The sequence below is a fragment of the Trichosurus vulpecula genome, chromosome 4 (assembly GCF_011100635.1).
Source record: "Trichosurus vulpecula isolate mTriVul1 chromosome 4, mTriVul1.pri, whole genome shotgun sequence".
Lineage (NCBI taxonomy): Eukaryota > Metazoa > Chordata > Mammalia > Diprotodontia > Phalangeridae > Trichosurus > Trichosurus vulpecula.
The window spans coordinates 253,815,313-253,828,421 of record NC_050576.1 but is presented as its reverse complement, the minus strand read 5'-3'; the positions used below and the strand labels follow the sequence as shown (position 1 = coordinate 253,828,421).

At 41.0% G+C, this 13,109-nt stretch overlaps 1 protein-coding gene across 2 annotated transcripts in view; it reads right to left on the bottom strand.

Moving 5' to 3' along the window:
* Positions 1-13,109, bottom strand: part of USP13 (ubiquitin specific peptidase 13) — a 138,621-nt gene that overhangs the window by 83,568 nt on the left and 41,944 nt on the right. Inside the window, exons 3-4 of one of the 2 annotated variants that reach the window (XM_036757747.1) lie at positions 10,584-10,644; positions 9,370-9,405 (exon numbers count right to left, since the gene is read on the bottom strand). In XM_036757747.1, the coding sequence (XP_036613642.1) occupies positions 9,370-9,405; positions 10,584-10,644 (97 nt within the window). The remainder of the gene's footprint in view (positions 1-9,369; positions 9,406-10,583; positions 10,645-13,109) is intronic. The other variant, XM_036757748.1, reaches the window with a different exon arrangement.

Below are 13,109 nucleotides of genomic sequence, written 5' to 3'. Positions count from 1 at the left end.
TTATTTTGCTTCTAAAACCCCTTTATTTTACAGACAAGATTAATTTCATAGCCTATCCACCTGAAAGAAACACCCTGTCAGGATCCCTAAATTACTGAAAGTTAATATTTACCAAAACACATCTTGTGTCTCTCCTTTTGCTTGCCCAGCTCTGATGCGCTGCTGGTTTGCAACCCCTCAAAATGCTTCTGGTGTGCAGGGGGAAATGGGCACATCACTTGGAGAGTCTCTAATATGTAATTATTTCAGGCTGGGGAGAGTAGAGACTTCAAATGATCAAAAGATAGGATTGCAAATTCAATGTGGCCCAGCAGTTAGCCCTCAGCTAGCCAGAGCCAGATAGCAAACCGGGGCTAATTCTGGAACCCGTCAGTTCAGCATTCTGGGGCGGACCCTGAAATTCCCAGAAATCTCATAGAATACATTCCCACCATGAGGCCAAATACTGTTGGCTGAGGAGCCAGGTGGCCAGAGGGAAATCAAATGCCAATGAAACAGCGCCAATGTCAGCCTGACAACCATCTCTCCCACCAGCCACTCCAACAGCTAGTAACATCTAGCTCTACTCTCTAGGCTTCTTTTTTCCAAGGTGCTTCTTTTATGTGCAAGGAAACTGAGGGTGCTTCACCTAAAGAAGGGAAGACTTTATTCATTCATCCAAAATACTCTTACTAAGTCCGAACTATGTCCTAGTCTCTGTGCTTCAGGCAGAATTGATACCTTGCCTTCACATATCTAGAGATGTCAAGCAGAAAAGGATACTTCAGAGACTAAAAGTGGGAGCAAAAGGTGGGCATTGCAATGACAAAGACTTAGTTGTAATATCAGGAAAACCTTTCCAAGAACTAGAACTGGGAGGCAGCTTAGCAGAGTAGATGGAGAACCTTGGAGTTGGGAAGGACCAACTGCTCCCTCGGACACATCCTGATTATGTGACCCTGGACAGGTAACTTAACCTCTACAATGCCCCCAGACAACTCACTTAGACTACAAATATCAACATATGCTAATCAGCATTGGTCAAGAACATTCCCCAAGGGAGTTCCCCAAACCAACAAAATCATAGGCCCAGTCCAAAAAAAAAAATGTACTCCAAAATGGAACAGGCTTGCTCAGGAGGTTAACAGGCTAGACACTAGAGTGTCTTAAATAATAGCTGGATGACAACTGACTTAGCAGTTATATCAGGAAAAAAATTCTTTTTCAAATATCAATTCTGGCCTCTGAGGTCCCATACAATCCTGTGAGATTCTATGATTCTAATGTTTATCTCAAGAATACTCACAACTTCCCCTACTGGAGTCCTGTCCTATCTGTTTCCCAAACATTTAACTGGCCGAAAGCAACAATGCGGTTAAAGATCCACAAATGTACTTCCATGTTCTGACTCCCAGTTCTGGGCTTACTTGGACAAACCATATTATGGATAAACAGTTGTTAAATTGGCTGGAGATAAGCAAAAATCCTGCTATTTTTGTAGCGGGAAATGGAATTTTCTATTGATCTAAAGAGCAGGCGCTAGAACAATGCCTAAGGCAACTGAGTTTTTTCTCCCATTTCAGTATCACAAAAAGATTTTCCCAAATAGTGAAAAAAGAGCTCAATTTATAGGAACCGTTGAGATTTGGGGGGCTCTCCTGAATTTTCTGAACATGACTAAGGCCAAGTTGATGGTGTATTTTAGGCTTCAACCTGTTTCACATAAACTACAGGCCAAGAACTAAATGAAAATAGCCTTCAGGGTACATGAAAACCAAACAGAAGTTAACATTAGTGACCTGAGCAGTGTTTCTCAAGTTTTAAAGTCTTCAGATCAATCTCTCGGCTCCGTTAGCTATTTTTTTAGAAAGAGAAACAGAAAAATCCCACCAACCTCATCAGAGCAGAAAGATTAATTTGTGGGCAATGACACCAACGAGATGATAATTGTCTTTATTAGATACAATATCTGTAGATCACTAATTCGTGATGCCATGAGCAGCCCACAGTATGGCAAATGATATATCAAGCATGAGCAGCCTAGAGTTTGACAGATGAGATGCCAAGTCAAGGACCACTTGGAAGCCCTGAGGACCACATAAGAACTATTAGCATAAGGGAGGATTTCACTCCCTCTTTATTTCATGGGTCTGCAGATGCCCTTGGACAAGCTGTCTCATCCCACTTAATGGCCTTGGTTTCCCTTAAAAGATGGATAAAGGAGACTAAGATCATCTTGGGAAAATTAAATTAAAAGACTGCTATAATCTCTAAGCACCAGGGCAAAAAACTGATGATTCAGAGGCCTGTCCATGATTAAGTAATGGCCTTCTATGGATATGGATTTTTTATGAAGTTCTATGCTGATTACCCATAGACAGCCAGTTCATGTAGTCAAGTCAACAAGTATTTATTAAGTATCTACTATGTGCCAGGCACTGTGCCGGGGATACAAAAAAAAGGACAAAAATAGTCCCTGACCTGGAGGCGTTCACAATCTAAGAGAGGGAATTAACATGCAAACAACTGTGTATAAGCAAGATATATACAGCATAAATTGGAAGTAATCTCAAAGAGAAGAGATTAACATTAGGGAAGATGCATAAGTGCTTCTTGCAGAAGATGGAATTTTATCTGAGACTTGAGGGAGTAAAGCCAGAAGGCAGAGATAATGAGGAAGAGAATTCTAGAGATGGGAGACAGCCAGTGAAAACTCAATTGGAAGATGAAACATCTCATTCGAGGAAGAGCAAGGAGACCAGAGTCAATGGATCACAGAGAACACAGAAGGGAGTAAAGCAAAAGAAAACTGGAAAGTAGGAAGAGGCCAGATTATGAAGGATTTTAAAAATCAAACAGAGGACTTTATATTTGATCCTAGAGGTAATAGTGAGCCATTGGATTTTATTAACTCTAGGGATAGCATGGTCAGACCTGTACTTTAGGAAGGTCCATTTGACAGTTGAGTGAAGGATGGACTCAAGTTGGGGAGAGACGTTGCAGGGAAATTGATGTAATCCAGGCCTAAGATAATGAGGGCCTGCACCAAGGGGATGGCTGTGTCAAAGCAGAGAAAGGGCTATGGAGGAGAGATGTTGGGAAGGGAGGAGCAAAAGGACTTGGCAATAGATCAGATATGGGAGGTGAGAAAGAATGAGGAGATGAGGGCAACAATTAGACTACTATCCTAGGGAACTGGAAGGACGGTGGTGCCCTCAACAGTAATGTAAAGTTAGGCTGAGGCAAAGATTTGGGAAAAAGATAATGAGATCACCAAGTAAAAGAGCATAGAGGGAGAAGAGAAGAGACCCTAGGGTAGAGCCTTAGGGGGCACCTACAGTTATCAGATAGAGCCTGTATGCTCAAGACGTCAAAACCAGAGGAAGCAAGCACATGAGATAGCCCCTCAGGAATAAACATGTGATGACATGGACAAGAGTCACACAGGATGGGGGGGTGGAGGGAGAAAGAGAATGGGAAGGGAGGACACAGATGGGCTGCAGTCTGCATCACTGGATACAATGTCCCCACCAGAGGAAGTAAAAGAGGAGGGCAAAGAATTAAGTGTTCCCTTCTGCATGGAGGAGGAGAAGGAAGCCCAGGGGCATCTTCTTTTAGAAGAATCAAGAACTTCTATCTCCTTATATGAGAGGTAGCATGGCCCAGATGATAGAAAAGATGCAGTTGGAGTCAGAAAGACCCGAGTATGAATCCTGCCCCACACGTCCTGTGTGTTGTCATAGGCTTCAATTTCCTATACAATGGGGATAAGAACAACACCCACCTCCCCAGGTTATTGCGAGGATCAAAGGGGATAAACACTTGACCAGTTTTAAAAAGCTTGTGAAAATGTCAGCTATCATTATTCCAAATTTCATTAGGTTGAACATCAGGTTGTTCCATCCCCACTACAGAAAAGTGTCTTCTATTAGATGATGAGAAACAGCAGCTGAAAGGACAGGAGGGGAAAGAGGAGGAAGGACAGACTGATGGAACACCTGACAGGATGTGCCTGGGGAGTTACCAAGGGAAAGTGGTAACCACAGGAGTGTAATCAGATCCCCAATCAGCTTCAGTGGAGAACGGCTTATTTCTCTAGGTGGCTGTGCGTGGTTTTCTCAGTTCTAAAGAAAACTACAATCCTATCAGGAAGAGCTAAACCAGCCCCCAAAGGGAAGATGAATAAATCCCCTGCCCCACTGTTGCAGGGCAGACTGTAGTTTTCTTAGGGGGAAGAGATCACCAATACCCTCTATACCCAGAGAAAGCCTCCCTAGCCATGTGACATTATGAGATTTTATCTCACCTGCTTCTTGGAGAGAATTCAATCATAGAGGTCCTGAGAAAAGAGCAAACAACCCTATAGTCAGAGAACCAAGATTCAAATCTCATCTCTTACACTTCCTACCTGTGTGACCTTGGGTAAGTCACGTCCTCCCTGAACCTGTTTCCTCCCCTTTAAATGAAGTGGTTGAACTCCCTGGCCTCTGAGGTCCCTGGTCACTTCCAGCTCCACATTTAGGATCCTATAGAAATGCACTTCATCTTGTTATCCAAAGTAAATAGCCTGGGGATATGCCACTGAGAAAGCCTCAGAAGATAGCTTTGTTCTCCAGAACACAGGAGGACCCATAGTCCTCCACTGAAGTCCATGTCTGGGGACACATCATGGCCCAGAGATGATGCCAGGTTCTCCAAGTCTAGGCCACCAGCACACACCCTCTGGAAGGGTCCATCAAACTAGAATGGCTTCCCAGTGACAGCCTAGAGGTCTGGCATTTGGTGACCAGTCTAGATAATTTTGGAGAGGTTCAGTACTAGCTTGACCAGAAACTTTTGACTCCACCAACTCCCGGAGATCTTCTACTAAGTTTCAGAGATGATAAGACCTAAGTCGGAGGCAAGAACTGCCACTGGATGAAGTCAGAGATACTTGAAGTATTGAGGGGGCACTATGGTCTTCTCTTCTTTTTCACCCTTCAAGCCTCGCCCCAAGGAAATGCTGTTTGACTCTCCTATGGACCGTGCCTTGAGAAGTCACAACTAAAGCCCGGACCTTTCTAAAGGATGGAGGACTTTACAGAGAGGCCAAACAGGTCAATGATGTTTAAATCAACAGAACTTTTTCAGAGAAAGCTTAAAGTCTAATGTGACACACCCAGTGGTAAAAGCAAACTGGGTGGGGGAAGATGGCTGGGGGGCTGGGGGAGAAGAAGTAGGGGAATGGTAAGAATGATTTATATAATGCCAACTGAACTAAGCATCAGATATCTCTTCAGTTGTTTGGGTTTATCTTTTTAAAATAATGTAAGAAGAGAGGGAGATCATGTCTTCAAAGTTAGTCATGTTAAAAGGACATAGTATCTGTGTGACAAACTTTAGAATCATACATGATTAGGACAAGGCAGAACAAAGTGAACAAAACCAGGAGAACAATGTAGATAATACTGACAACATTGTAAAGACAACTCTGAAAGAATTAAGAACCCTGATCAACATAACAACCAACCAAGATTCCAGGGGACGATGGACTCAGGGTGCAAAATGAGATGTACGTGTTTGAGCGTGGTCAATTCTGGAATTCGTTTTGCCTTCCTATGTTTATTCTTTTTTTTTCAGTTGGGAGGGAAGCAGAAAAGAAATTTAAAATTGTTATTAATATGAATAATTATTTTATTAGAGCTGGAAAAGACCTTGGAGTTCATCAAGCCCAACTCCATCATTTTACAGTTAAGAAAGCTAAATGAAACCCAGAGAAGCTGTGAAATAGAGACGGGATTGGAACCCAGATCCTCTGCCCATCTTGGTGTTCCCACCAAAGTGCCACACTGCCTCTCCTTGGTAGGATGGTGTTCCAAATACCTGGCACCTCGAGAAGATCTGAAGCACTCAGCAAAGAATGAAGGCATGGGATTCCATAGCTAAAGGTGTAAACTTGGATTTGAATAAGTATCTTGTTTTTAAAAGTCTAAACAGCAGAGTTCTGTGAAGTAATAGAAAATAGTCCTTCAAATTTTGTAGTGATTCAGTTGTAACTAAAGCTATTATTAATTGCTTGATCTTAGCAGGACATCGGGCTATGTACTGGGCAATCTAAAGAGTATCGGATCTGGCATTCAAGAGCCCAAGTTCGAATACTAACTCTATTCATTTTGGGCCGAGCCTGAGTAACCTTGGGCAAATCCTCACCCTCACACAATCCAATTCATTGCCAAATCTTTCCACCTTTACAACATCTCTTGTATATGGTCCCTTCTCTCCATTCATACAACCATAATCCTAATTCAGGTTCTCATAACGTTTTGCCTCAACTGTTGCTGCCTCAAGTCTCTACACTTAGCATACAGGAAGTGCTTAATAGATGTTTGTTGACTGACTGACTGAGCCTGAAATTATATAAATTTTCCTTGTTCTTTGTTGTGGCCTTGGATAAGAACCGAGGTAGAAGAAAGCAAAACGTGGGTGATCGTGTACACTGAAATGACAGCTTATTCTAAAATGGCATCACTCATGTCAAGAGAGGGAAAATACTTTGGTCCTCATTCTCTGCGACCACAAATGGATGACTGCAGAAAAGTCCCAAGAGAAAACTAGATTCTGTGATCTCATGACTCTGTCAAAATGGTGTAGGTTTGGGGAACAGATTCTTCTCTAATATTCCAAGAACCTTACTCAGTGTTATAAGCTATTAGATGTTTTCATAAGGTTTGATGTGAAACATGCCAGAAAGTCCCTTCCCACTAACCTGCCAACTTGTTTATTTTTTTAAAAGAGCCACCCCTCTGTCCCTAGTTAAAATGAAAACATATGGCAAAGAATCAGCAGCTAATACCCTAATATTAATTAGCTCAATCCACTTGTTTTCTCTTAAAGGCTTAGCTGGTACCAGAGCCCTTCAGCAAAGGACACAAGTTAGATATGCTTAGATAAGGGAACCAGGGAAAGACCTAAATGAGAAGGCACAGCTCAGGGAGGCCTGTCAGGTACAACAGAAGGGCTTGGGAAGCCAGGAATCTGCACGAGGGTGCTGAGTGCTGGGCATTAAAGTGGAGAATGGGGGAAAAGCCATCAACAGTAGAAAGAGCGATAAAGTAGCTCAAGAAAATCAAAGAGAAAAAAAGATATAGATAGATAGATAAATAGATAGATAGAGCCATATAAATACATACAAATATAGAAACATAAATGTATATATACATACATTTGTGTATATATATATTGTGTGTACTAAATATAGTTGTACATATATAATATATACCTATAAATACATATATATCATCATATTCCAAGCAATATTTACCTCAGCATCTGTTGCCCTCCCAGACTGGTTCATATTTAATTCTGTATCTATTTGTCTTGCATTTATTCTCTCAGTCTGTCTCTCCCCTCTTTCTCTCTCCCTCTCTGTCCCTGTCTGTCTCTGTCTCTGTTTCTGTATATATACATATGTGTGTGTATGTACATATATATAATACACATACACACATATATATGTATATTATCTCCCCAATGGAAAATAACCTTCTTAAGAGTGACTGTTGTTTCATTTATTATGTTTATACCCCCAACACCTAGAATGGTGCCTGCCCACAGTAGGGGCATATAAATAAACGAATTGAGTGCTTTGTGCTAGCAAAGGATCAGAAAGAAAGTGGGTGTTTGTTGACGGGGGCGGGGGGGCTTAACAAACAACGGCATATGAATGTAATGGGATATTTTTGTGCAGTAAAAAGGATGACTCTAAAGTATTCAGAGAAGCATGGGAAGACTTATATGAACTGATGCAGAACGAAAAAGCAGGAAAAATACACACAATAATTTGTGAGAATAGGAAGCTGAAATCTGAGTAACTGAAAATAAAACCTGATCCTGTCTTGAAAAAAATGATCACGAAACATGCCTCCATTCTCACAGGAGAATGGTGCAGGGCTGAATGCACTGTTAAATGTTTGAGCTTGATTTTTTTGGTCATGGGGAAATGTTCAGTGGGTGAGGAGGGGGATTTGTTTGTTTCCTCTCTCCAGGAAGGAAACATGATATAGAGACAGAGGGAATAGGTGGATACATTTTTAAAAGAAAAAAATAATACAGATACAATCATATAAAAAGTATTGCCCAGAAAAGAGGAAGAAAACAATCCCTGGTGCCCAAAGGGTTCTTAAAAAAATGTGTGCAGAAGAGGATATAAGGACAAAGTCTCAGTGGCAGTTTCATTTTCATTCTATACTTTAGGCTGACCACAACTTCCTCTGACTTCTAGTCTATGATAATGATAAGCACAATCATTTTAAATATCAATTCCTGAGCTTCCACCGCAGCTCATCCTTGACCCACCAGCACAGAGTGAGCATGACTCCTAGAGACTGGCTTTATAAGGTGTTTATCCCAGTATTTAGTTCTGTAATATTATGGAGGCAGGAGCACCAGAACAATATCCCCTGCCATGACACTCCACACAAAGAACATCAGGCTCTTCTACACTTGATGGTCCTTGATTGACCTGATTCAACCAAGGGAAGTGATAAACGTGGGTCCAAAAGTTGGACAAATTCAGCCTGTCAGTGTCCTAGATTTCACATAACAAATCTGAAGTAAGTCACAGGTCCAAAAGTTGATTTGAGGTTATATCGCAAAGCTAACCTTCCATTATTGGTGGTAATGGGGACCCCCAGTAACAGGTATTCCCAAGCTCATTTGGGCATCGGGGTCCCCTCAGGGCTATTTAGCAGGAAATCACAAACTAGGGCAATTTAGTTAAACCCCCTTATTTTACAAACAAGGAGACAGAACCATCACTTTTTCTACCCTACCACATTAAAAGATCTTACTATCAACCTGGGTGTTCCCAGGACACTTCGGGGGAAAAAATAACAAAGCACACCTGTGGTCCCTGCTGAAGGTTTGGGTAGAGTTCAGTTGCGGTACCGCCACAGATTGGTGGGGAAGGAGAGGAAGGATAACTACCATCTCTAGATTCCTACTTTAACTAATTCTTCTCATTAATCAGGTCCTGCTCAGCCCAGTTATTTCTATGCATAAAGTTGGTGTCCTGGCACAAGATCCAAAGTGTCCCTCCCTAGTTGTGACTTTGGGTACAAATCACAGCCTCCACATTCCCCCTTCCTCAATTTTATTCTCATCCACTTCTTTTTTTGTAAATCCTCCTACAAAGCCCTCCTCTGGTTCCTACCTACTTAGGGGTGCCAATGGAATGCTTGGGGTATCCACCTCTTGTCTCTCATTCTCACTACTTGACCAGTCCAAATACAGAACATCTGGTCAGGGGATAGGAATCTATGGAGGGATATGAGACGGAGGTGGGGGACATGAGGGGGAGGAAAACTGACCCACACTGAAATGCTGACTTCAGACCACAGAAAGCAAACGTACCATGGGAGAATCGTCCATTTATCATTGAGACATCAACTAAGAATTGAAAAATCAGAAGAAAAGAGAATGAATTAGTAGGGGAAAGTAAGGCTCAACAATGAGATCCTTAATGATCTCCCTGGTGGGAAAAAAGTGCCCAGTGAAGGTCCTTGAAATTTCATGGTACCATGCCTTTCAAACAAGAGTCCAAAAAATGTATTTTGTACATTAACTGGTTCCCAAAACAGCGGGCCCTAAGAAGACTGCAAATAGAGGTATAATTATCCATTTTTTGCACCTGAAGCAATCACAACAAACCACACCCCAGCTAAGAAGCGTAAAATGCCCCCTCAGTCAGAAGGGGCGGGGCAGAACCTTGCCCTGCAGGGAGGGATCAGAGCCCCTAAGATGCTGGAATGTGTTGGTTTGAGAAAGAAGCAGGCCAGGGCAAAGAAAGAGCTCACCCTAGCATATCATCTACTAGCTTCTGATTTTAATTAATTATCCTTACCAACCAGTTGCTAAGCATTGTTGTGTATTCACTGTTGAAAACCCTGTCACCACCTTCTGGGGCAGAACCCTACGCACCCCACCCTAGTTAAGTCCTGACAGAAAAGCATCTCATCATTTTATGCCCTGGGAAAACTATACCGGGAGAAGTTGAAGGAAAAGCTTAAGCAGTGTCTCATACAGAAGAGGTATTAAATAAAAAATCTGTTAAAGCAAATTGAATTTGGCCAAGATTACACACATCAGAAACCAGGTCTGGTGAGTAGCAACTCCCAGAGCCCTCTTTAAAAGGAGTTACAAACTGTAACCAGGCCAGCTCAAATCCCTCTCAGAGCAGTAATTATTAAATACTTAGCAAATGTTAAATGCTATCAAATGAGATTACACGTGCATAGTGTTTTGCAAACCTTAAAGCTCTATATAAATGCAAGTTATTGTTATTAAATACAAAAAGCACGTGGCAAACCTTAAAGCACTTTATCAGTGTGAGTTATTATTAATAATTATTATCATTATTATTATTATTACTTCCACTGAGAGAATGGCATAAAGCTCCCTTCCCCACTGATTGGAACCAAAAGGTGAATGGAGTCAAATCAGCAGAAAGAATGAAGCTTGCCTCTTTCCTCCATACATGTCAAAGCAATGGCCATAACACAAGTTCAAATAAAAGGCACACACAAGACAGCTTAGAAGGACTATGGGAAAACAGCCATTTACAATACCTAAGAATAGCTTGGGATTCCTCCTTTTGGGTAAGACGCCACCAGATGCCCCTGTTACTTTCTGGGGGGGAAAAAGAAAAGTGAGAAGATACACAGTTGAAATCCAGCCTATGGTTCAAACAATGTTTAAGTAACACAGACGAGCTCAGGGAGACGTAACACTTTACAGAAGACCAGGAAGAAACACCTACACTACACGAGATGTTCCAGAGGTGAGGGAGGGCTGCAGGGGTCATGGAGGATCCTGAGCCAGTGAGTGGAATGAGCTGACTCACAGAATTTTAGAACCAAAAGGGAATTTAAGAGACCACTCAGTCCAGCCCTTGACCAAGCTGTTGGGGACCTAAGAGAGGGCCATTAATGCATTCCAGCTGCCTAGGTTTTAAATTCTAAGATGACTTCCTGTCTCTAATAAATAGGAATGAACCCTATGATGGAATTGAGTCCATTAAACACTAATGTTTTAGGGGCCTTTCCATATAATTGACAATTTTTTAGTAGTATCATAAGGAACATATGAGTGTTTTAAAGCAGTGGTGCATTACTGAACTAGAAACAGGGCCACCAAACCATACATAAGGATCCCTTCATGCTGTATGTTGAATTAGAAAACCACATATTAACACTATGTTCTATTGTATTTTTGTTTATTTTATTAAATATTTCCCAATTACATTTTAATCTGGTCTGGGCCCCACTTGAGAATGTTGCAGGCTCCAATGCCAACTAGGCCTGGTTTGCCACCTCTCTTTTTAAGTATTAAACCATTTCTTTTTTATTTTTAGATAAGTTTGTTTTCTATAACAGTATAATAAAAAAAAGATTGCACATGAAACTTAAAATCTATTATGTACAACTTCCTGTTCCATTAACATATATAATAAATTTATATATGTACATATAATTTACATACAATTTTTTTTCTCCTTTCTTCTTTCCTCCTCCTATTATTATATTGTTGCTTTGTATATTTTAATTACATTTTAGCACCGTATCATGCATCTAGAGCTAGAAGAGACCTCAGAGTTTAGTTCAGTCATTTCCTTTTACCAATAAGGAAACTGAGACTTAGTGAGTTGCCCAAGGTCACAGAAGTAGTAAATATTAAAATATAAAACTTAGTCCCAGGATCATAAATAAAAAGCTGTAAAGGAACTGAGAGGTCATCGAGTCTAACACCTTCATTTTACAGAATAGGAAAGTGAAACACAGAAAAGTGACTTACCCAGGCTCACACAGCTAGTGTCTGAAGGGGGATTTAAGCATAGGTCTTCCTGACTCCAAGTCTAGTGCTTTTAAATCATTAATAATCCAACTCTCTAAGACTGTAAGTTTTAAAGACTGAGTTGCTGATGAGTCTTTGATCTCTACAGCAGGGAGTACCCCACACTGATGAAATCACGGATCCATACTACCCTCCACCCCCATACAGAGAGAGACAGAGAGAGAAACAGGGAGAGAGACAGAGAGACAGCAGGTGGAGGGGGGGGGGAGAGAGAGAGAGAGAGAGAGAGAGAGAGAGAGAGAGGGAGGGAGGGAGGGAGGGAGGGAGGAACAGATTTTGAGAGAGACATAGAGAAAGAGACAGAGAGAAACAGAGAGACAGAGACAGACAAAGAGAGATATTAAGAGAGACACACAGAGACAGGAGAGAGAGACAGAGACAGAGGATTTTGATATAGAAGAATAACTGGATTCAGAAAATACAAAAACTGGGAGTGTAGGATTTGGAGTGGGATAGCTTCTAATTCAATCCCCTCAGTATTGATTCCATTGATTCAATCCCCTCAGGAAACTGATAGCCAGCAAAAGGAAGTGACTTCTCCAAAATTACACAGATAAGCAGTAACAGAAATAGAATTTGAACCCAGGTCTTTCCAATACCAAATCCTACTCCCTTTCTGCTCTGTTACCTGAATTTCATCAATTATAATCTGAATGAAAACATAAATGTACAATCAAGGAAAATGAATTGTTTTATAAAAGCCCATTATCAAATAAATTTTAAAATGTTGACACAAGACTATTTTCCCCCAAAATGTGAATAATAGTTTCACATACTAACTACACAACAGAAGAGAAAGAAGGGAATAGAAAAAAAAAAGAGGAAACCATATCAATCAATCAACAGGCACACATTAAATGTTTATTGCGTGCCAGGCAATGGATGCGACTGATTGATTTGTTGATAAGATATATAAAATAACAGCTACATTCAGCTGTAAAATACTTAAGAAAAAAAGTTATAAGACATTAAAACCAATATGTCCCCAAATAGTGGGTGATATGAGGTCATAGATTTTGAGTTGGAAATCAACCTTGGAGAATATTTAGTCCAAACCTCTGATTTATAAAAGGGGACTAGAGAGCCAAAGTAATTTGTTCAATCACACTGGTAATAAGGGCCAGGATTTGAACATGGGTCCTTTGACTTCAAATCTACCAGGTGGTATATCACCATCCTGCCACACTACCCCCACAAATAAATTCTATTAAATACTGGTTCAAATATATCAAAGTACTACT